Raw genomic sequence first — 25,956 nt, forward strand, 5'->3', positions numbered from 1 at the left:
TTCAAGAGAAAAGGTATAAACTTTAAAAATTATAGAGAGAAATCAAATATACAACACTATTTTAGAATTCTTATAGCCTGTTCTCTCAGTGAATATATTTTAACAAGGACAAATATTCTAAGATGATACACATTTAAATGGCAATTACATATGGACTTTTAAGAAGTGTACAGTACTATCTTATCTGATTATTGAGATCATAACTTCACAATACATGTCATACACACAAGTGTATTTCACCCGTTGCACATTCTGCTTACCCAACCAAAGAACCTGCTGGCTTAAAAACTTGGAAGACACTGTTGCAAGGAAAATTATAGACTAAATGTGGCAAATAATGGCAGGTTTCAAAATTATTTTAATCATATTCAATCTCCATGAAAATTATTAAGTCTCTATGAATTCTCTTCTGACAGAAGAGAAAGATAATCTCAAAACAAAAGTTAGCAAGTCTCCACAGAAACAGCACCAACTCATTTATTTTCTTATTATTCAGGTCCATGTGGAAGGAAAACACCCTAACATCAGCCCATCACAACTGTTTCATCTGTAACTAGCATGCAAAATCTAAACTGCCATAAGCACTCAAGTAAGCCTGCTGTCCACTCAAGGCTATCAAACAGAGCAGAGGAACTAGGGAAGAAAACGGAGATAAAAAATGAATCACATTACTAATGCAATTGAAGGTTTACAGGAAAAAGAAAGTCTATTATCAAGATTTACGCTTAAAAAAAAAAGAAAAAAGTTCCATTATGCAAGAGATGGAAGAGTGTAAGCTTGGTGGAAACTGAAATGCAATACCTTTTCCTCTTTTTTTTTTAAACCGTAACATCTGTAGAGCTTGAAGGAGTAAAAGCACTAAAGTAGAAAAAAAAAAAGACACAGAAAAGAACTGCTGGAAAATGCTGTGTAGTAACATTAAACATAAGGACAAAGTACTAGGAAGATCTTATTGAAGACTGCTAAAATCCATTTAATTACCCTACTTAGCAAGAGGTATGAAGTCACTGAATGAGGCTGACACATAAAAATACAGAACCGATGCCAAAGGATCTATTCCTCAAAACATTTCAAAGAAAGGCAAATGCTCACTTAATGGCTACCTGATAAAAGTGGCACATTACAAAAAACAGCAGGCATGATATATCCCAGAATGGGAAAGGACTCTTCCCTGCCCCCAAGCACCATCCAGTGTTTACCCCTTAACTGGACCCAGCCAGCTATCCACACCATGCTGGAGACTGAAAGGCCAGCAATAGTATGGGTATATCTGACTTCTTGAACCCCAGGCACCACTGCTCAGTCAAATGTTATCAACCTGATCTCCTTAGGGGTAAAAATGTAAAGAAAAATTAAACTCCTTATTCAAAAACAACAAGTAATGATAGGCAGATGGGGAAAGAGGGGAAACATTGCTCTCACTGAAATCATAAAGCTTTGAATCTGTACTTATCAGTCTCGGCCACTGGTTTCCAATTTTTTGGATCACAGACCTCTGTCAACCCTCTGAATTTCACACAGAGCACTCTGTACTCTTATCATAAATTGTGTAATTAAGGCAAGATGGTTCCACAGACCAGATGCAGATGACTTTACCACAGCTTTGCGACCACCAGCAGTTCACAGACCAGAGTTTATCTGCCACTCAAAGACTGATTCGGAGCACCATGACTAGAATTTCTTGACAAAAAAAAGTAACATTTCCAAATGTATCTATGAACTTCAGTAGCCCCTGTCCCTTTTTAAAAATGTCTTCAGTCGTTTGGAGCCTTAGTGAACAATTACCACTAATTAATAGATCAGACTTGTGTACTGGGGCTGGCTGGAGCTTTGCAAAATTTTTTCTGAAATATCTATGCTGGAACATACAAGGAGACTTCCTTGTTGTTTTATGTTAGGATGAATTATTCTCAAACACAGACATGCAGGATGCTCCTGAAGAGACACAAAAAACCAACCAAACAAACAAAAAAATAGAACCTCATAAATAATCTCTTTATCCTGTTTTCTTTCAATAGCTGTTACTATGTTATCAGAAAGTCTCTGAGATACACCAAGTGATGCAAAGCTCGTCTGCTTATCTCCAGCAAACTATGTGATGTTGCTAAGAAGCGTGGCACAAGACACAGGACAGACATATGAAGTGCTAAGCCAGGTGTAAGCCATCTCAAGGCTCTAGCAGTCACCACCATAACTCAAAGTCCAGAGGGCCCATTTAAGCACTACTAATCCTCTTAAGGCTGCTGCCTGAAGGGTGACAGCCCTGCACAAAATTTCCATGACACTGCTTGTGCTGCAGGCCAATCTCTGGTATGCCTCTGCTTGGCCTCTGCCCCCCACCCTCCCATCACCCCCACACATCCACCCCGGACACACGGAGAGCACAGTCTCCTCCTCTGGTCCCTTTCTTGCACCTTCGCAGGAAAATGCACATAAATTTCTTCAATGGGCAAGTTAAGCCTCCCCGCCTGTCCTCTACATTGGCTACTGGTTTCAGCAAATGCTCTGACTTCTCTGATATTATGAACAAAATGAAGGATATTTAGAATTTTTGGTCTTTTATCTTAATTTTTGTGACATGATCTAATTGCAGTCATTCAGTGGTGCCCTCTAATTACCAGTAGAAGTGAATACTGAAAGATGACCCTTGTCTTTCAGGATTCCCTCCCTTCTTCCCCCACTACCCTCCTCATGCCCTTTTCAGCATGTCTGTCCAGACGATGTTTTTGATATATGAAGCCTTCTTTACATACACAGTAAGTAATATATGGTGTATACCAGATGCACCCATGATAAACCATTTACTAGAGAAAACAAAAAAAGTTATATAAAGGAATATATTTTAGAGGAGAAGGCAATTTTCCAGAAGAAACTGGTTTCACCGGAGTTTGAAAGGAAATAGCTTCTCTATGGGAAAAGATGACATCAGATTGCATGCTTATGTCTTGAAGTTTCCTAAAGATATGTCCCATTTTTCTTCAGGGTTGCTTGTTTCGTACACAATTACTTGCCCAAGATAGCCATTAAAGCAACATAGCACAAAGAGCTTCTTCTGTTCAAGTAACCATCAGTAACACCAAGTGTGCAAAGCCCAGTTTGGGTCACTTGGGGTGTTTTGCACTCCTAACACAACGCTATATCTTGCTAATTGGGAGGCTGAAAAATAGGGGGAGCAGGACTGGCTGCATGGATCTACTCAGTTCTATCATTCTTTATGCAAAAGCCATAAACTGACTATTTTGTTTCTTCCAAGTTGCCTATTGTGACATTTATAAACAGGAACCTGGCAGTATGTCAATGGTGCAAACTGATTTCCTTTTCTAAATACAATTTTAAAAAGCAAATAAACGAGGTTATGCCTGCTAATGAAACATTATATGCCATGCTGCAGCTAGTTTTTCTCAAGTGTATTCTCTAGAGCAGATGGAACACCAATAAACACAAAACAACAAGCTCTTTTATAAAAAGCATGTTTATAAGAAAATACATTCTCCATAGAACTTTGTCTAAGGCAAAACTGACTTATATCTGTAATGCTATCTTGGGGACCAAATTCAGAAAACCGGGAAACTTTAAATAAATAAATAAATACATACACGCATAAATGAAAGCTCTAAGAAACAGAATTTGAAGCTCTACTTGAGTTTTTTCCAGCATTATCATTCCATTTCTGTAAATCAGACAGAGTGAACATAAAGTGGGTACTCAAAGAACCTTCTCAAAGTAGGTACGTGTCAACTTTTGCAGGACAAGTAATTAGACATCCAAAAGCAGCTGCCAGATCTGGAGGCCAGTCAGAGGGTAGCTGAAAACCTGGCTTTCCTTTCTTTATTGTAAGGAGTTTTGTTTTTATCCATCGTGAAACAGAAAGCTGGGGGGGAGGGAGGGCAGCAATCCTCCAGGAATTGCTTTAAACAAGCCTTTGATACTGCTAACTGAAGGCACTAGCATTTTCAACACTATGCAAATCATTTATAACCTGTTAATAGCAAATTCAAAGAGACAGCACTTTGGCATTTAAATTTGTTATATTTTATTTAAAGCTTCTTTGAAATTCTCATCATTGATTTGCCTGGCATAAGTTATTGGCATCACGCATGAGTTACAGCAGTGGCTGTTGACTGCATTCAATGACCAGGATATTTTTTAGACAGAGCAGTTGGTAAAGGAGAGCAAGGATCGTAGCAACAAAACAGCCAGTGATTTTCCATTCAGGCAGTTTCAAGCAGAAAACCAGCAGGCTTAACTTTTCTGCTAAGAAGTCAAGTGGAAATGCTGCTACTCTGGTAATAAAATGCATCTCCTAAATATTCTTTTAACCCCAACCCACTGTGGCAGCTGTGCTGGGCCAGGCTGGCTGGTACTACATGGGGACTAAAACAAAAGGCTGGGAAAGGTCCAGCAGTCAAGGCCAAGGGTGGTCTCGAAAAGCACCCAGACAGACCATTTGCTACACACAAGAGATCATAAGTCTAACCAGTGGAGTGGGTTGTCAAGTGAGTTGGAAGGAAAATACAAGGAACACTGAAACATCAAGTCGGGATCAAGTTAATTCACCAGGTGTCCTGGGAAGTAATCACAAAGGCAAGTATGCAGTTTTGCAGCATCCACAATAGTTTTGGTGGATTTTAGGTTGATGTTTTGGGAGAGTAGAGCTAGTTTAGTTTAATCTTGGACTGAAAGAACTTAAATAGAATAAGGTACATCATTTTGAAGCATTCAGACAAAAATTAATAACTTTTGTAGCCATAAGAGTTTAAAAGTTAGGGTTTAGAAAGGCAAACAGACAGCTGCAAAAAAGTTAAATACTCTTCTAGCTGAGGAAAGTTCACTTCAAGTGAGTACAGCAAAGGCTACAGACAAACAGGTATTACCAGAAAATGTTCTCTGAAATATTGAAGCTCGTTAAGGAGTCTAGTTAAACAGAAACATGCTGCCCTTGTCCATATCTGTCTTGCTTTCATCAGTTGGCAGACAGGCAGGAAAAAACACTAACAAGACTAGGAGAATAACGAGAATAAACACTCTTGGAAGAAAGATAAACCAATAGTGATCCTTCTGCAAGAAACAGAATTGACCATCCATTGATAAAGGCATGCACCTTTGGTCTCAAAGCACAGCTTGCTGGAGATCTATGGAAGAAGAGCTACTGTTAATGGGGAAAAGAACAAGTAAGCAACCTGGTGTAGAGCTGTGACATACAACTTCCCCGGACTGAGACAGCAGAAGAGATCAGAAATGTAACTCCTTAGACTCCAACAGTGTTCTGCAGATCAGGTACACTGGGAACTGCACAGCCACCCTTTTCCTCACTCTGCTACAGATTTACCGCATGACTTTGAGCAAATTACTTCACATTCTTCTGTCTTACATGTAAAGCAGGACAAATATCTTCAACAAATACAGAGTGCTTGGAAGTGACAAGAAGGGAATAGCTTTTAGAGACAACACAGTATACCTAAGAAAGCAATATAACACAGCCGACAGTGACAGAGCCGAAGGGTTTTTTTTGGTAAGAGAACTCCACAGGACTTTAGAGTAGCATGCATTTCAACCTCACAGAAATGACAACAAATCATAACCAAGATACTTTAACCAATACAGAAAATAGTTACATGATGAATACAATTAGTAGAATTACAAGGCAAAAGAACAGTTCTTTGATGACTAGAAACAGGAGAGCAGAAAAGGACATATAAATCAGTAAAAAACCTGCATACTCAAACCCAGAAAGTCCAGATAACATTGTAGGATCTATTCTTCAGAGAAGGGGAGCTCCTTGTCTGCAGAAAATTGGATCCAATTAACACATTACTGGTTGTACATCCAAATATGGGCACTAAAAATTGTGGGCCATTTCAGAAGAGTCAGGCTAAAAATCTTACAGAGTTTATATGGTGATGGTGGAAGGGGTGAATTCTCAGTTGTAAAGGCAACTGAGAAGGCATCTGCTTTTCTAACTGGAATAAATAGAGAGAAAACAAACAAGCTGCACTATATTTGATAATGCTATCAGACAATCATCCAGATGTACACGCTTCCAGTCACACTAATTAAATGTGGTGTGGAGCCATCCTGGGGAAATTACATATCGTGCCTTTAGAATACTATACGCTTCTGAAATGTCTTGGTGAAATCTCACTCCATCTGAGGAGCCACAATGCTCCTTCTCCTAAGTAGTAAACAATTGGTCCTCCTCTAATGGTGTGACTCAGCCAGATAGATAACTTCATTCAAGAAGGAAAAACATAATTCAGGCAATGGAAAGTAGGAGTTTCAGCTAAGCCATGAACAAAACAGGGCAGGCAGGCACTCTTGAGGAACAAGCCAGCTGCACATGGAGATCTGCTGATTCTGTGTGCCCTCCTCTGCACAGAAGCTTTTGCCTACAAAGTGGGTGTCAGTGGGATATTTACAACTAAAGCAAGTTGAAAGACAGAGGAGAGGGTCGGTAATACCAGCCTGACACAAGTAGTACCATGATCCTGTTATCAAGACCAACTAGGTCTGGGGTATCAGCATTAAAGAAGAGTATATTACCCTTAAACACAATAACAACACCGCCATTTTAAACCCACCTAATTTACAGTTTGATTGGAAGTTTTTACTACACAAGACTCAAAATACAGCTGCTGTGGAGTCTAGGTACTGCCATCTGATTTTTGTTCATCATCAGACGACCATGGAATGGACACTGCTTTGGAAATCTATTGGATCACAGTATCTGAGCACAAGGTAATAGGTTTTCCAGTAAAATAGTGATCTGAAGGTGATTCTGTGCCTGTGTTAGCCTTTCTGCCAGTTCTCTAGGAAAATTACAGTGGTACCTCCTGGACACAAGGAGCATTTTAAAGATTTAAGCTGAAGATAGCTGCTAAACAGCATAACCTTCAGCACTCATGATCATTAGTATATAGGAAAAGGTAATACAATTCCTGTATGACACTCTGAAAGCCATTTCCCAAATATTTCATAAGAGCTTGAACTCATTTCAAATACTTGGTGCAAATTGTCATATTTGAGACCAAAATGCTTTTTGTGACTCAAAGCCAGGTCTTCTTCAAAATACAGGGCATCATCTCACATTTCTGGCCTACAGCTGTGAAAGGGTTTGCAAAGCTGAATCCAGTGAGTCTGGATTGCTAGAGCTGGCCCAGAATTTTGCCCAGAGTTTCACTTCCAAAAGATCCAAACAAGAGAGCTGATAACTTTGTCTGGATTTACTACTCATAGTAGATATATAATAAGACCAGAAATTTTAACTCTCCCGACAAGATTTATTAAGTGTTGGCAGGGATGCATGTTTACGTTTAGCACCGAGAGAAAAGCTATTCAACAGAGAAAGAAAAAAAAAAGCAAACTCAATGAGGTTCAAAGCAAAAAAATGAATAAAGATTTGCATGATAGTAGAGAATATTCTTTGTTGTTCTTTCAGATAATTTGCTTTAAGGCAGAAATATGATAGACTGAATTTTAATAAGATATGGTAAAGTCTGTGATGCAGGTAGTCCAACATGATTATTCTTCCTACAAAAAGGACAGACCCTACAATACTTGGTCTGTCTCTTCTTATAGTAAACATTGCTAATGCTCCTGGAGAAGAGCTGACCTTGCCAGCCAATTACATTATGCTAATTTGTCTGTTACTATAACTCCTACAGAGGCATTCACAGCTCAAAGCAGGACAGAGATTTATATTGTCTCTCCCAAGCTGCAGACTGTGGATGTTAATTTCTCTCCCTCCTTCCAGTTACACTCTACATGGCAATATCTGCATGCGGTGCCACTGCGTATTCAAAGTGACAGTTACTGCCAGCTTTATTCGACTTAAAAGACAGGCTGTGGTCCTACTTTGCCCTTCTAATAACTGTCACTCTGTCTCAGAAAGCATATGTTTGGTAACAGCTGTTTTCCTATGAAAACATATGGTTTCTCATATGCTTTTGAAAACACCACAGGAATGTATTCGCTTGCTAGATGCTAGTGCTGTGCCGCTACATCAAGCAACAAAATCATCAAAAGGATCTGCAATAGCTTTCTATGTTATGTATTGCAAAAATACCTATTGTTTTAAAGCAAAAAAAAAATCATCCAGCTGAAAATATTTAATGTAAAAATAAGGCTCATAATTTAGGAGTTGTGTGCACTACAATATTACTTGAAGGTGAGGTCAAAACATTGGTCTTCTATGGACATACAGCAAAGAGCATGCTTCATCCAAGCAGTTTGTAGTCCATATTGCTTCATGAAAATAAAAGCTCATGAGATGTGGCTCTTCTAACTGCTGGAAAGATCAGAAGCTTCCCTAGCATCTTTCAGTTGAGATATGATAAACAGAGTATCAAAAAACAATTGAGTCACAGCAGTTTATAATAAACTACTGCCTATCAAGTAAACCACAGTACTGACCTTCACATGCTTCTCTCTCTCCCTTCATAATATTTAGGGCAAGCTAAGAGTATTCACACAGCCAGTTGCATGTCAGAGGAGATAAAAGGTAGCTGATTTGTTGGGCTGCTTTAATTCAGGTGTGCTCAGTCTAAGGTCAGGTTAAACTGGAAGCTAAATATGTTGGTAAATAAAAGTTCTGGCTGTGGCTTTGACACCGATTTCAACATCAACTGACATAGAAACTGACATAAAATGGCAGAAAGCTTTCTAAGTGTTTTAATGGCAGTAAGGGAAGTTACAGATCAGTAGAAAAAAGAAAAATGCAAAAACATGGCTTATGACAAGGTCTTACAGAAGTTTCCCATTGGCTGTAAAAATAATTCCACTGGAATGCTTGTAGAAAGGAAAGAAAAAACTATATTCAAACTAATTTATGCTCTAGCATCAGCATAATCAACAAAATCACACAAACATGACTCCAAGACTTTCTGAACATATTAGTATCTCTAGCTATTATTCCAGTATTTCTCATTTAACTAGAAAAATTTTACACCTATGTCTTGGTCACACCAAAAAATCCCCCATCACACTGAAATGTTAGTGTTTTATTACCTATTAACAGTGAGAGGGCACAAACAGAAGTCCACACAAATCTGTATCACTGACTTTACAATTTCCAGCTGATCATGTTGCACTGCACATGGAGTTAATGCCCTGAGCCACAGTCTGACTTTTAAGAAGGTGCTTAAGCATATGATGCAAAGAGGTCAGGGAAGCCAGTGAACAGCAAGAACTTGTGAAACTCCTCTGACAGCTTGAGGTATGGCCCTCAGGCATCTGGTGGGCCCCTTTCCACGGGTTATGATTCCCTCCATGCAGTCTGTGAAAGGTAACACTTGCCTGGTGGGCACATAGGTCACTATGAGGATCTTGCATTTTGCAAACTACCGGCAGATGTGCAATAAACCCATACTGACCTTCTTTCTAAAAGCAAGCAGCAACCAAAGGCTTAATAGGATGCCCTGGGCACAGAAGACGTAAGAAAAGAGGTTGATTGCTTGTGCAACTGTTTCTACCAGCAAGGAATTGATGTATCAGGAACAAAACTAAAAAGTCCTCAGAGGAGATTAATACATGATATTTCACTGGGAACATAGAGTCTCTGTCTGAAGTGATATAAGCCAAGAGAGGGAGTGGAAATATTTTCTTACCTGACAAAAAGATGCTCAAATAGAGATATAACCTTGTTAGTCTGGTTAGACAACACAAAGAAATTATGATCACAACTTTCAATAACACTTTCTTAATAGTGCCCAGCGCTCTCAATCCCAGAAAGTAACTGAGAGTACCTTTTGCCAAAGGTGACCCTTTCAAGCTCAAATGAATAGGAAGGTCAAAAAGGCAAGAGACTGTGACATTGAGACAAACAGTTCGTATGTGGCAATGGTCAGATCTGCAACCTACAGGACAGAAAGATCCACCGCGAAATCAGATTTGCTTCTTTTTCTGTTCACAGACTCAGAAGAAAGGAAGGGGGGGAGAATAAAATCAGGTATAAACTGCCATTCAAAGGTTTCTAATCCTGACAAAAACAACAATAATGTGCTCCTCTTTGACTTCAATTTGATATCCATAACTCCAGTTCTTCACTAGAAAAAGAAAAGGGTGATTTACAAATGCATGTCCAGCCTTTGCAAATGCATCCAGGAACCTGTGATAACAGGTATTTTCATAAAGCACGATGGTGTGAGTGGACTGTAATGTACATAAAACAAAAATTAAATCAACTGCTCATATTCAGCAGTAGCATATAAAAAATATTAAAATATTTATAGAATTATATTTTTTACTTACATTTCTCTTCAAAATCAGAACTAGCTTTCTCATGAAGCCAGTTAATTTGCTCACAATGATCAACACGTTATATATTTCTGGTCTCCAAAATTTAATTTTCTACTCATTTTCCAGCTGATGAACAAAAGGAAGCTGCTCTTCCTGCATAATTAACTTAGCTTGTACTCCTACCATGAACTGTCTATACAAGGCTATATCTATAGTAGCAATATGACAAAGTCTCATCTCTGACCTTGCTAGGCATGTAGGAGAAAAAATACAAAAAATCCATCAAAAATCACGCTGCAGACTCCAGAAACTTCAGCAAAACTGACCTCACACTAGAGGTGACCTAAGATTACCTCATTATGCATACAGATATCCACTATATTAAGCAATATTTTCAAAAGATGTAGTAAAAGGAAAACCCAATATGAAAACATGTTGAAGCCTAAACTTTCCAATCAGTTCATTGGGTTTACATGAGCAAAATTGGTCCCTTGGTGAAGTTCTAATAATTTCTCCATTGCAATTTTAGCTTTTGATTATCTCTTTATTAACTATTGTTGGCAGAAGCTTATCTGCTTGACAGGAGAGAGAAGGAGCATTTACAATTACCAGAGTACAACATTGCTTTGCATCCCAAAAAGAGTGAGCGTGTCTAGCTATCAGAGCTCATGGAAGTGACAGGGATCTGATCCAGACAATGTCTGTACAGCCAGCACTCCAGGTTCCTTAGTTGCTCAGCTCTTTCACACTTTGAAAGCATCAACTCTGGAACAAGCAGAGGTTCTTTTATTCTCCTGGAAAACATCTTGTGGTATTAGGTTAGTAATTTAATCTTGTTGGCAATATAATAGTTATGGTATAATCCCTCATGTTATAAAAGTAATTGCCATAATCATAAGCTACATTCAATTATTTCTTTTTCTACAGTGCAGCTGCAGTGGTTTCCCACTCCCAACCTGCCATCCTGTCACTGATGAGACAAGAAGGGGTAGAAAGCAGAGCTCACAAAACACTACAACATCCCATCCCTCTCCCTTGCCTAATAGCAAGTGACTCCCCATCCCAGTTAATAAAGAGCTCCTTGTCCCTCCATTATGCAGTGTAATCTTTAAAAGATTACATTCTCATTTGGGAATGAGCCAGGAGCCAGTGGGAAATTCTCTAGTAAATTGGATAGAGAGACAACAATATGAAGGGCAGCTGGATGGGAGCAAATTTTTTCAGGGCATTCCTATTCCTGGGGCCCTCTGGCATTGTTAGAAGTCCTGCAGTCTCATTTCTTTTCACTGCTCTGTTGTCAGGATAATGCTATTCAAGAAGAAGGGGATACAGATTAGCTGGTTTGAAGATGGAATGTGAGGAAACGAATATTGAAAAGTAGTAAGAAAAGAAGGAGAAAGCCCAATTATATTTTTAATCTTACCACCTTGCATAAAAACAAGGAAAGAGCACTTTGTTTTAAAACACTGTATTAAGTGGATCAACTGCAAAAGTAAAATATGGGTTTTTTCTTCCCTGACTGTCATCAAGAGGGCAATTTGAGCGCTCCATCACTAACAGCATATTAAGAAGTATTTTGAAAGGAACATTTCCCTCACTGACTCTTTCCCCTTCCCTGCACCTTCCGACAGATGCATTTGTTCTGTGGAATCTACTTTCCACCTCAACCTACCTGTGATTCAGAATGGAGAAAATTAAAACAATACAGGGCAGGCAGCCCTATCCCATTTATCCCTGCACACAGAAGAATGCAAGTGAACGAGAAAGGCAACTGGACTTTTTGTTGTGAGGGTTTTTTTTCCCTTTTTTTTGTTGTTGTTGTTGGGTTTGGGTGAGTTGGTTTGTTTGTTTCACGGTTGGTTTAGGGTTTTGTTTGGTTGGTTTGATTTTGATCTTTTTAGGGTTTTTTTACATATATACACACTTTTATTGTTCTTCAAAGTATTTTCTCGAAAAATCACACAGATTCATGTATCCAAAAGACCAGAGAGCTGACTCATGTTCATTGGGTCAATAATGGCATACATATACTATCATCTCAGTACCACATTTTGTACAGAAATCTCATAACAAAACAAAACAAAAAGCTATAACAAATTCCTTTTTTTTTAGTAGCAGACCTTTTCTATTCCCCCAGAAAAATAAGTTTTTAATCATAACATTAAATTCTAATCATTATTCCCTTTCATGTAACATAACTATTTATTAGGAGGAAGTGAAAAAACAGTTGGCACAGAAGGTTATCAGAAAGACTGGGTTTCCCCTTAAGTTTCTGTTTATCCATCTACAACTTTCTTCACCTGCAGGGCTTGAGTAACAATAGTCATCTATAGTCTATGGGAGGCAGTAGTTAAAATACATTTTGCATTGATTTAAAATCTTGATGTTGGGAAGTCCTGATTCAGCAAACTATCTCTCTTCAGCAAACCCTTGTACACATGCTTGAAGTTAACCATATGTTTAAAACCTATTGAAGTACATGGATTTTGGCCCCATTTCAAAAAATCAGTTATATACACATTTAACTGGCTGAGATGGATGAAGCAAAGGGATACAGGAGGTGCACCTGAAAAAGATTGCAGCCAAACAATAAGCCACAAAATAAGAACTTATGTGCAGAGGTGTAATGCGTGTAATACTTTTCCTGGTTTTTCCTGAAACATATATGTTGGCATTTACACTTGCATGAGTTTACTGTATTGGAAAAAAAAATAGCATACACAGGAGAACTCTGGTAACTTTGTCATTATACAAACTGGCCTTGCACTGATGCATACATCCCAAGGCACATGCACAGAGATCTCAGAGGTAAGACAGCAGTGTGATGAGAGAAAGAATATTTTAAAAGACTAAAAAGAAAGCAGAAAAAACAGTGTCCAGACTGATTCTCCTTTTCACTTTTTCAGGGAAAAACTGTTCTAATACCCAACATCAACCGAGCATCTTCATTTCTCCTCTTCTCTTGTACAGCCACATCCTTTGACATCTCAATTTGACATTAAGCGGAGAAACTGATTCCATTTCTTTGGGTTGGGGGTGGGTTGGTGTGGTGGGGAGAAAAGGAACTTATATTTTTCACACTCCTCTGTCTCTGCTCCTCCAATTCTGCTGACAAGTACATTACAGGAATATTTTAATACTCCGCTTCTCAGAAAAAAAAAGAACTCTCCTTTTAATGTCTGCCTAATGTGAGTGCTGATTTTCACTCTTTCTCTCACTTGAAAAGCCTGGTAGCCTCCCTCAGCTTTCTTCATGTGTAAGTAATATTACTTTTCCCCTTCTTCTGTGTGAATTTCCCTTTCCGTTTTTCCTACCAAGTCTGACTTGGGGTAGGAATAAGTCCTTTAAGTAAGTAAAAAACAACTTTCATTTCTTGCTCCCCTTCCTCAACCCATACTTTCCTACCTTCCTACTTTCTCTCCCCTCTAGGACATCAGGGAAGACTCTTCCAACACAAAGCAGGAGAGACTGGCAACATACCTTATTTTTTCTTCTTCCTTGATAGGAGAAGGTAGGGTTGGGACAAAAATAAGCTGCCAGATAGAATCCCAGATAATCTGCCGATCAGGCAGCTTTCACCTTTTCTTCTAGGTATCATGTTGCAGTGTCAGTGATGAAGCCACGGTTCCCTTTCTGTGCCCACCTTGAATTTCCCTAGGCCTTGCTAAATCCACAAACAGGGAAAATACCACTACCCCACACACACATGCCTCAGGTGAGGAGAATGGGGAGGAAGAGTAAATATCTCTTAATATAGGAGTGAAACCATGTTGCCCACACAGACACACACATACTTTAATAATCAATTGAGAAGGAGCTCAGAGACCTACTCAACTAACAGCTGTAGAAGACTTTTAGCATTTACTGAAAGGTGCTGTGGCACCTCCCTCGTCACAGGCATTACACTTACAGGCTACACAGATTAACATTGTACTTTAATGGTTTTTACAACAGTTTCTTTTGCAGGTGTCTTTTATTAAGAAAGGGAAACTCTATCCTTTAATAAGAAATATCGGACCAAACTACAACTAACGAAAAGGGAGAACACCAGGCTTACATGACAAGCCAACAAATTTCCCTAAACACTACATTGTAAATATTTACTGAGACTCACAGAAAAAAAAAAAGTCATTAAAACCTTCAGAAAACAAATTTCCAAATAAAAACCAGTATAAAATTAAAAGGGGCACTAGTCATCTTCTGGAATTCCAAAGAAAGAAAAAAATTCTTCTCCAGGCTCACAATGACTTTCCTATCCCCATTAAGCCTATTTTTCCATCAAGAAGATTTCTCTTAATAAAAGTATGCCACTAAGGATCATTAGGCAGGAAAAGCGGGCCAGGGCAAGGATAACAAAGATGAAAAGAAAACTGCTGAGAATTCACCTCTGCTGTTTATTTTGAGGCACACTTAAGATTTGAGTCGGACGATTCTAATTGTATTCAAAGATTTAGTTCTCTAAAGAACATAAACAAAACTAGCAAGGGCTAACAGCCAGAATAAAGCTTTCTTCATAATCATAGAGTAAGGTCAGCTTTTGTTTGTTCTTTTATATGGTAATCTCAACGCCTCTGTGTTTAAATTTTTAAAAATGGAGAAAATAGTTTTTGAAAACTAATGGCCTATTTATGCAGGGGTAGCTCTTTTAGCATGGTCACATATTTTCTAGCTTCTTTTGGCTGTACTTTCCTTATCAAGCCTTTTAAAGCTTTTACACCTAATCTAGGTTAGCATGCTCTGGTTAGCAGCTTGTATCCACTGAAAGGCGAGGCAATAATCCATCTAGGTTCAGGGCTTTTTCATAGAACTGATGCAGAGCTGTGTCAATTTTAATGTCATGCTATGGAGAGTGCATGTAGCTCTCTCCACTTTAGAGGATTAAAAATGACCTCTCTTACCAAAATCAATAAGGGCAGCTTGCTGTGACTAATAGGTTGTAGAAATTCAAAAGAAACGGTTTGTAACACTGAGTTCATTCTCCCTATGTCTCTCCCCACCCAGCCCCAGACTGGCTGGTAGAGCTGCACTTTGACATGCACATTCACATGGCGAACTGATGTCTGTTCCCTTCCCAGGGATCAGACTGAGCCACACACAGTTTACTCACATATCAGGGAAGAAAAAAAGCTGATATTTATTTGATAAGAGTGGACTTGGCAACTTCCATAAAGAATCATGCGAGAGAGAAACCAGAATAAGGAAACAGTTAAGATGTATGTTTTTTTACCTCCCCAGTATGCCTTTTAAAATGCCCTATTTTTACATATTAACAGAACATCAACTACCCAGATACTTCACATCACTTTATGGCCACAGTTGTTTTTTTTCTAGTCTCTGAGCAAAGGTTTTTATTCCTTCAGAGCTTTGCCTAGTTGTAATAGGTTAAAAATTGAAATGCCATTAAAGTCAATGAAACTGCCCCAGAGATGTATGAGGCTATACATCCAACTGCAGCTTTGTTAACTGCCATCACATGTGATCAGTTGTTCTGGCTTCTTTCTTCTCTCCACTACTCCTTTTGTTACTCTGAAGTATGTCAGATTTAAAAGTTAAGTTTGGGGGCTTTTAGAAAGACAGTAATTTTGTACAGTACTGAAAATGGGACATGCTACAGTGTGCACACAACTGATGTAAAGTGAGTTTTCAGGTTTTCGGTTTCACGTTTTGTAAGCCTAAAGAACACCAGCAACTCAGATGTGGATCTCCTTCTACCTTATGGTGAAAATACCCTTACTCTCCTGGATGTCTCTGACTTTCAGTTTATCCTGGTTGAGGTTCAAATTAAAAATCCTTACCCATGGTTCATAGCTTGTGGACATTTTCTCTGCCTAACAATCACCATCATTGTCTGTATGCCAAAAAACAAGACTTGCCCTGGGGAAGCAAGGGAGAAAAGGGGCTGAGGCTGTGGGAGGAACCCAACTGTAAAGGTTTAGGAGTCCCTATGGAGGTTTATAAATAGTTGACTGCCATGTGCAAAATGTGAAAGAAACCCAGTCAGCAAAAGAGCTGTTGCTGTTCCGAAATTTTCTAACTACATCCATTTAGGCAGTAGACAGAGTTATAAACAAACATTAAATCAAGAAATTATTAGCATTTGAACTTTAGCAAGATAATAAAATGTGTAGGGGTATAATCAGCAAATAATAGGAAAGATCTGCAAGCGAACCCACCAATTAATGATAAATACGACTTGGCACAGAATAACTTCACCAATATGGATCTCATTAGATGGCCATGGAACCTGTTCCTGCAGCAGGCCTCTCTGACTGAGGGAAAGGTGAGGTAACTGAAATGTCAGCACACCCAACCCCTCACAGTTCTTGGGGCTCCAGGATTGTAACCACCTGGGCCAAAATGACAACCTTATGCTGCCGGGAAGGCCATGCCATGATGTTCCAGTCTTTAGCCAATTCATTCCCTTGTCTCAGCTTTTGGACCTTTGCTCTGCAATTCCCTCTCACTGAAGGTGACTGAGAACACGCAGCTTCATTGACTCTGAAGAGCAAAAAACCCTCTTTCCTCTGTTCACCTTGCCTTATTAATGATACCTCTTATAGAGGGAAATGCCCCCAAGCAAGCAATATCACTTAAACAGATAAATAATTCGCACATGAGGCAGGGGGAAGGGGGGGGAAGAGACCTTGCCTTATTAGACTAGAAACAGACACACCATGTTAATACAAAGAATCAGCATATGGTTCTAATAGGCTTTCTTAAAATGATTTATCAGCTGTGATTAAGCCCTCGACCAGCATGTCTATCTTCATAAATAAAGTAAAAGTGCACCTTGCTCTGAAATATATCTGCAGTATCTTATTACCCACCCAACCATATAGGCTGCAGTCCACTCTGGGGAGCAAAGAGCTCGTGTTTAATAGCACAGTGAACACTCTAAAGAAACTGCTGAGATTTAGGGGCTTTACCTAAAAGATAGACTTATAAAAATGCCGCTACAGGGAAGGTTTATTCCTTCTTCATGTGCCATCCAGTCCATCCTGCTGAAATCTGAACTAGTAACAGGAGAGCTGTGCCATTAAAAACATTCCTAGGAGGACCAAGGTAAAAGGCACAACTACACCACATTGTTGTGAAAGAAATGTCAGAATGAAATTAGGTAGGCCTCTTTTTTGGGGTAACCAAAATGTACAAAACACAACAAACTCCCAAACATTACAAGAGGGTGACTCAACTTCTTTCAGACAGAGACAATAAGAAGCAGAAGGAAAGTGGACTGTCCTGACTGAGCTCTGCAGGATGAGTCATCAGCTGGAATTCAGAAGAACATGGAAGGATTATGGTTATGGAACTTTAACTCAATCAAAAACGTACGCCCTCAAGAATTGCCTTTCTGCACGATATAGGCACTTACTCCTGGAAAAACATTCAGGTCTTCCCTTGGAGTATGAGGATCTAACTCCATAAATCCATTCAAACAGTTCATTTCTACAGAAGATAAGATAGACCTGCCTGTCAGAAGATAAGATGCTGTACCAGCAGCAACAAACCTAAGTTAAAGCCTATTCATATGAATATTTCTGGAAGACTGTTTTGTCCTGCCAGCTTTCCTGCACCATTATGTGGAAACTGTCTCTTTTGTGACAGAGTTCAGTGTGGTAACTAAGTGCCTGGAGATGGACGCATGCTCAAAACAGGACTCATAAAGCCAGGGGACTGAAGGGCCAACTGCAGACCTGACATATAAAACACAATGTACCACCACATGTCTACCATGAAATCTCCGCATGTTAAGAAAAGCAGTTAAAATTCAGCAAGCCTACTCATCTGGAGAGAGGAGGAGAGCATTCTTCCTGTCTTTGGCAACACTGAACAACAGCTGATAAATCTTTAACACACATGGTTTGTGGGATGCCCTATGCTGAGACCGAGGAGATATGGAATCAATCCGAGGCTCTGCCACAGACTTCCTGTGCAATTTTCAGCATGTCACTTCAGCCCAGATCCTTTATGGTAGCTCTCTGATTGACTCCTGCTTTGTTTCAGTGAGAGCAAGGCACCAAAATGCATTTGAGGGTGTCTATCAATCTTTTGGAGCCATGCTACTAAAGATATTTAGGAATCAAAAGAGACAGAAAGCTGCTTTCTTGGCTGAACAGTGGAGAGGACTCAGATCCCCTGCAATTCTCACTCTGAGCCTGTGATTCCTTCAAGAGCTTGGTGTCACACTCCAAAGGAGCTTTGGAAAGCAACATCCTCTGGAATCTGTTTTTCCTTAGAAAATAAGAGACAAAGCATTTACCTTCTCCATAGGAATGCTGCAAAAGCTATTTCAATTAAGAAAAAGGGGGTGTTACAAAACAAAAATGAACCCCAAAAAACAGATCAATAACCTAATGCAATGAATGCATATGAAAACTCAAAATAACCCTCAGAAAAACTCTGATACAGAGTTATAGTGTATCTTTCTAGTAATTCAATGCAGCACCCAGAAAAAATGCTATGATGTGAGGATGCTTACATCTTCGTATGTGAAACCCACCAAGTTTGTGCAACACAAGAAATGCTTACTGGGCATTTCTATTCCACTGAATTTAAAGGCACTGATTTGGTATTTACTTTTTATCTCCTTGTTGCATTGTAGAGGTTTCCTTTAAAAAAAAAACAAACTTGCAAGAATTCTTTTCTGTAGGTCATAGAGTCACTGAGTTCAGCATGAAATCATGAGATGGTATAAGTTAGGCAAATGTATTTTATCTACTTTTTTATGCTGGTAGAACGAGAACCTAGAAGGTACAACCCAAGTTTATGTCTTTCAAACACATATTGGACTGTGGTGTTCAACAGGTCACTACAGTTACACGTCCTCCTTGCTTAACACAACTAAACTGGATATTCAGGCTCTTTAATCCTTCTGTAGACTGAACTTATTTAACCACCAAAGGCTCTGTATTTGATTTTATTCTTTTTCTTTACTGGACTACTTCAATTTCCTGATGCTTTTCTAGCAGTGAGGTGCCTGCAGTGGGGTAGTATACTTAGAACAGGAATATTAAGCCACAGAGAGGACTTGCTAGCCATGAGCTATTCCCTTGAGAATAGCTGTTTCCCTGCCTTATTTGCAAAATTTACATATTAACTTGTAGAACTGAACACTGGTTAGAAGATTTCAAAGTTGCAGGATAAGCCTCAGGAAGTGATGCATCCAAATTCCAGCATAAGCAGAATGATTGTAAAAACGCCTTCATGTTGAAAATATTCAATATTTGTAAATACTACTTGCTACTCTCAGTATATTTCCACTCTTTCTTATTTCATGCAGGGAGGTCAGGCTAGATGCATTTTAATTAAGCAGATCCAATTAGTTATTCAGAAACAGATCCTAACTCTTCCCATCTTTTACATTATCCTCTCGGCTCCAACTCAGTGCTCAAAACAAGATGTGACAGCAGGGCTTGTCCAGTAGCAGCAAAGGTCATGTGCTTGCAAGTATAACCCATTACAAATGCTTTAGATACTTAAATGTTCCAAGCAGTATAAACCTTAGCAGCTAGCAGGCTAAGACAGTCATCTAATCTGCCAGCACTACCTGTCTTGTTGAGTTGGGTTGCAAATTTTGTCTGGGGTCAATATGTCAATTGATGTCCACCTCAAGCTCCTAAGAGCTCTAATATTTACACTTCTGGAAGTAGAAATATACTATAGGTATGCTTTTACTTGTGCTAATTTTGGTGGTGAATTTGGCAGGTAGGACGCTTATGTCAGGAAGAGAGCCATCAAAAGTATGCAAAAAGCCTCTTTCTCATATGTTTATGAATATGCTTATTGCTAAACAATGCATCTCTTACATTTAGGGAGTAGGCCTTTCTCAAGCAGAGATTTACAGCTAATATTGGGTGGTATAGGAGTCAGAGGAGCCAAACAAAACTGACAATCTCACTTCTATTTGTAGCTTTACTTTTCTTAGTTCAGTTCAGGTCCGAGAAATCATCATTATTATTACTTGAGTCCACTCAGTCCCCAAGCAGAGATAGTCCTTGACAGATCAGCTTGCAATCACAAGACATATCAAGTATTGGAGGCAGAAATTGGCACTACTACCATTTTACACATGAGCAACTATGGCATAAAGATGTCAAGAGATTTCTTCCTGGACAAGCAGCTGGGATATTAATGGAAGTGCTTTATCCTCAATACTATCTTTACAAAAATGCTTACACATGGTGTTCCTAAAACCATGCTTCACAGCTTCAGCTTCACAGCTTCAGCGTTTCACAGCTGATTTGGAATGTCACCAGTCTTCAAAACTAGCTTCATCACAACAAATTCTCATGGATTATCCATGGGTTCTCACTCAGAAGATTTAAAAAAAAAAATGCAGCTAATGAACTTTATTCTCTGAGTTTTCAAATTATGACTCTCAAGGAGAAAAAAAGCCCAAGTAAAACCGAAAGTGTTTTTCTCTTACAAGATTTCAGAGTCAAGCTGTGTGCTAAGCCACAGTGATATACTAAAATAAACAAAGCTGTTTCTTTCAGAATCCGGAGAAATTAATATAACCAAAAATATTTTCAGAAGACTTTTCTGAGTTGTAAGATTTCCATGCAGTTAACCTTAGTCTCCATGTGTTAGCAAGTCCATTAGGCCAATGCTACATCGCACTCATATTCCAGGGACAGGCTGTGAGAAGCATTTCCTTAGGGATAGCTGCAGCCTGAGGAGTTCCCTTCTGTCTTGGCCTTTGTCTCTTGCATTTGTGTAAAGCCCTACTGGGACCCGCTTCAGATTCCTATCTGACAGTCAGTCGGTAATGTAAGAATGAACATACAGCAGACTAATTGGAAACACAGAGCAAATGTTACAGGTTAGCCAGCTAGTGAGACTTGTGCCCCCTTTTTCTTTTTTTCCTTTCTTTTTTTTTCCTTTTTTCACCCCTTCCTTTTTTATTTTTTTTTTTTTGTTGTTGTTTTTTTTTTCCCACCCCCACCATCAGTCTTTTGCTCCCTCACCATCAGCAATGGCAGCTGCAGGGGTTGGTAGAAGGAGGCCAGAATAAGAGTCCCAGAGACCACTAAACAGCTGGAATTATCAGGTAACTTGATGCCCTTGTCTAGGTTTTAATCAGATTGTGCAACTACCCCTTGTAAGCTAAAATGAAACATCAAGCGTTGCAATCTGTGGCTAACTGCACAGAGGTCCACTTCTGTAGATTTCATCTCCCACTCCTGCAAAATAAACACCATGCAGAAAGAGCTGCTTAGGAATCCTCTAATGCACAAAGAAGTAGGAATGTACAGAAACGTTCTCCTTGATTCTAGCTACGACTCCTGCCTGCAGCACTTTAACCACTAAGTTCGTAAGTTAAATCTAAAATTAGACCTATTTATCTCAATACAGGCTGTTTCCTAATATTTGTCCCACACACAAAGCTGTGAGGGTTAGTCTGGGCTATTTTCCCAATACTTGACCAAAACTTGAACTCTCTCATATTTGGACACTCTTCTGCCTTGCTCAGCATACCAAGACACAGCCTCTCTCCTCCTCTATCTGTCCCAATCTCTTTCCTTATGAGCCACAAATAAACCATCCCTAGACTTCTTTCCCTATAAGCCAAAAGCAAAACATCCCTAGACTCCCTTCACATCTTCTTTCTACAAGCCTCTTTTCCTGTTCTGCACCTCAGCAAGCAGTTTTACACTGCTTTTCTTCTGCAAAAGCCCCTCTTGGGCCTTTACTTTGCAGACCTCAAGATCCCTAAATGCTGCTACTTCCAAATTTAATGAGCCCCAGCAGCACATACACACCTTGCAGGGATGAATTTTGAGTTGGAGAACAATCACCAACAGTCAAAGCAAATGAGATAATACAGCAGCTGTAAGAGGGTGTACGTATAGAGGAACCCTTTGTCATTGGAGGCACAGACAATCTGAAAGGCAAATTAATGCTGAGGCAAGCAAAGGAGAAGTGTCCTCTGGCTAATGCACTGTAGCTGCTTCGTGGCAACCTTTTCCTGCTTTTAGTCCCAGTTAAGGTTCAATTTGGACAAATACAGATTACCGTGAGAACTAAGTAACACAGTGTTCAATAACCAGGGAATTCCTATGACAGGGGACACGTTACACAAGAATTTCCAAGAGCTGCTGAGATGGGAGAAGGGAAAACAGAGCCACAAAAGGGAACATTGTGAAGGGGAGGCATTAAGCTGATTGTTGGAACGTTGCAGGGTGCAATATGCTCCAGTAGGAAGCTCTGCCCTGTTCATGTTTTCGTTCTCACAAGCAACCAGAACTTTAGATATTATTAGAAAAGTTACAATTTCATGCATTACTTATTGCTGGCTCCTGTAGTGCATTAAGCTCTTTTACAATTACTTGAAAATTTTAACAGTGCTTTAGGATCCCTCAAAATACTCGAACAACCTTTGGGTACAGAAGTACCCTTAACCCCATACAAAGTAGCCTATATAATTCAACAAAAATTTAGCAATACTGGGACCAAAAGAACATTAATTGGAAATGGGAGACATTATCTACTAGGTATTTGAAGTCAAAATTTCCCCACTCAACATGACTATGAGAAATGCAGAAACATAGTAAAGCTGGTAGCGATGACAAATAAATCCAGAGGCCCATCAAATAGTGGAGGAATAGAATAAAAAAAAAAAAAAAAATTTGCTCTTAACTAAATGCTCCTTCATAATCCACAATTCCCTGTAATATATTTGAGTAAGTTTGAAATCCTCACTTCAAAGATGATATAATTTTCCCAAGCCTCTCCCTCAAGAGGTGTGTGGTTTGCGTTAGAGTTTACTTAAAAGCAGAAACTTGGAATCAAACCCTGGCAAACACAGGTACACACTTTTGGAAATTTAATGCTGGGATTTTTTTTTGGTTTAGGGGTTTCATTTCTGTCAACTGCTTCAATAGTTTAAAAAGCATGTCACAATGTATAGTGCCACCTAGTTTCTAACCAAAAGGTTACTACCAGGTAGTAGAGTTCAATCTGCGTTCACACAGATTAAAGGACATTTCAAGGAATCAGAAGGGCAGGAAGGGCTCGGTGTGCTCACACTCACCCTTTTGTTGTTTTCTTCTTCTTGTGCCTTCCTAAACTCGTGCTCTAGGGAGCAGTCGATGTCGTTGAAGAGGCCCACTTCCTCACAATTCTTCAGAAAGCGTGTTGGTGTAGGAGTCTGATCTATGACAAGAAATTATTGTTGGTATTTAATATTAAAAGGAGAGGAAGACAACTATATAGTTTTCCAAGAAAAGAGAAATGATAACTAAACTTCTTGCCTTCCCACCTCTACCACACCATCATTAAAAAACCCACACAGTGCTGAATTTCAACACTATACATTGCAGACAGCCAGTGCTTGCCATCAGTGTCCGAAACCACGCAGCATCATTCAACCAGAAAGACAACAGGATAGCTTTTCACTGGGCACATAACACAAGTGCATATCCTTAACATGTGTAAATAATTATTAGAACTGTCTACAAACCTCCAAAAATAGCTGCATGCAAAACAAAGCACCGTGCATGCCATAATGCGCATTTGCGCCACAGTAGGCAGGTAACTGCTGTTGATGTGCACTAGTTAATGCCTTCAAGTGTTTGAAAACCACCTCAAAAATACACATACTTAGCAAAACACATGAAGGTAACCACAGTGAGAAGTTCTGCTTCTACCACAGTTTTTGAAGGAGGAGTGAAACGACACTTATAAAAGCTATGAAATCATAAACTTTGGCCACAAAGAAGTGTCCTTTTGTGTTTTATATCTACAAGTGTTGATAATACATACAAACCATGAAATTTGCAGTCAAACGATCCTTAATGCCTTCATCTATAGGAATTTTTTGCCCTCTCAGAACTAATATGAAGGACAGGATTCTCTTTAATGCCACTGGCAGGAGGGACCGAAGAAGGAACAAGGTTTTCAGACACCTTCTGCATAGTCATTGACAGTTACCTTATGGTCTGTAATTCATTTCTTAAAGAATGAAAACTCTGTCATACTAAACCCTGTTCCCATATTAGGTCAATACTGACCTCAGAAAAGAGCTTCCCACTTCAGTGAGTTCTGGAAGAAAAAAAAATGGTTTCTTGCACCTAGATAAGCTGGGTCAAGTTCTAATATTACCCCCGTATAGCAGTTACAAAAGGCAGCACAAAAGAAAGGCATACAAAAGGAAATGTAGTTTTCACTGGGAAACTAAGGGGGAGGATCACCTTCCTCCATTATAAAGACACTCGAAACCAATTTACACCTCTATGAGGTGTGGTCATCCAGATTTGACCCTTGCAGGTAATCCAAGGGTGAAGACACTCATTTGCATTTCTGATGGAAGATCTTGATGTAACTCAAAAAGTAAGTTTTTAATGTTAAAATTCTGCTTTATTTCTTTTGGCTTGAGTGTCCTACTTGTGAGCTTAAAGGAAACAAAACTCAAGTGTTTAGGAATGCACATATATTTATCTATTAGTTTTCACGGCTAACTACTGTAAGACTATTCAAAAATCTTGCAAGAACTCAGCATAAGGAAATGAGTGGACAAGGTGCTGACAGTGATGAGAGCTGAGGACACTCAGCACTTTATAGGTCCATATCCCAAAAAAGCAGTGCCAAATAAATCTCTAGGGTAACCACACTGAACTCAGTAGATTTACACCAGGGTTGTCTTTGACCCTTGATTGGAGTTTGTATTGGAAATGAAGTGCACTAAAATGCAGGAGAAATAGATTTAATTTCCAAAAAGGATTAAATGTTACTTTAGTGAACAATCCAACTGCTTTGAAGAAAAACAAGCTTGGACACAAAAGGCATGTTGGTATCTGAATGTGAGGTAAATAAAAGAAATTTTTTATTGTAAGAAGTGGTATGTCCATATCAAATAAGGAAGGTATCAATTTCATGGCCAAGATTAGAAACTACCATTTCATAAAGAAGTTGATGGCACCACTTTCGCCACAATTAAAAATCCTGGGGTTTTTTAGAGTTGTTTGAGCCCAGAATTTGGGGGGCAGGGCAGAAGAGAATATGCTAACATAGTCTTTGTTATTTTCCATCAAAGTATGCAACTACTCCAAAAATCAAGCATCAGTACAACAGGCTACACGAGGTCAAAGGCAACTTAATGGATAAAAAGGTGGTGAGGAGGTATGTGCAGCTGAAGTTCCCAACCTATTCAGCATCTATTCAGTGAATGGTAGACTGACAAAAAAAGTTATCTCAGTGAAGTAGATCCATTTTAACAGTAAAAACAAGCAACCCAGAGCAACAATGTGACTTCAAATGCACAAAGGTCTCAATGGTTTTTCTTTGCATGTGCTGAAAGTATATCTGCTGCACCACAAAATTAACAAATTTTGCCTACCGTTGAACTTTCCAGTTAATTACTTTATTATCTCAAAGTATCAAAACTGATAGATTAATGACACTATTTACACCACCAACATATTGACATGGTGATCTTAATTTACTACCTTAGTCTCCCCATATGGTTACTGTAGTTCTATGATCCACAAATCAGACTGATAGGAATTCACATCAAGATTTTGTTAAAACAGACAGCCCCTCTATCCTCCCAAATGGGGCAGAAGCACTACTAACCACCCATCCTAAACTCCATCCACAGAGCTTCTGGAAGTCAGACATAAAATAAGAGCTGCCTTTTAACCTTAAAATACTTCATCTTTCAACATTCACAGAAACCAGGAGTCCACAAAACCTATGTTTGTGTGGAGTAGAACTGATAAAGAT

At 39.1% G+C, this 25,956-nt stretch overlaps 1 protein-coding gene across 9 annotated transcripts in view; it reads right to left on the reverse strand.

The window, feature by feature from the left end:
* Positions 1-25,956, reverse strand: part of CREB5 (cAMP responsive element binding protein 5) — a 257,188-nt gene that overhangs the window by 180,450 nt on the left and 50,782 nt on the right. For all 9 annotated transcript variants that reach the window (XM_051808309.1, XM_051808310.1, XM_051808303.1 and 6 more), the window contains one exon: positions 23,267-23,388. Coding sequence is in view for 8 of the 9 variants with exons in the window: in XM_051808310.1 (XP_051664270.1) it covers positions 23,267-23,388 (122 nt within the window). In the remaining variant the exon portion in view is untranslated. The remainder of the gene's footprint in view (positions 1-23,266; positions 23,389-25,956) is intronic.

Source organism: Manacus candei, unplaced genomic scaffold (genome assembly GCF_025592945.1).
Source record: "Manacus candei isolate 608988 ecotype Guabito, Panama unplaced genomic scaffold, ASM2559294v1 h1tg000072l, whole genome shotgun sequence".
Classification (NCBI taxonomy): domain Eukaryota; kingdom Metazoa; phylum Chordata; class Aves; order Passeriformes; family Pipridae; genus Manacus; species Manacus candei.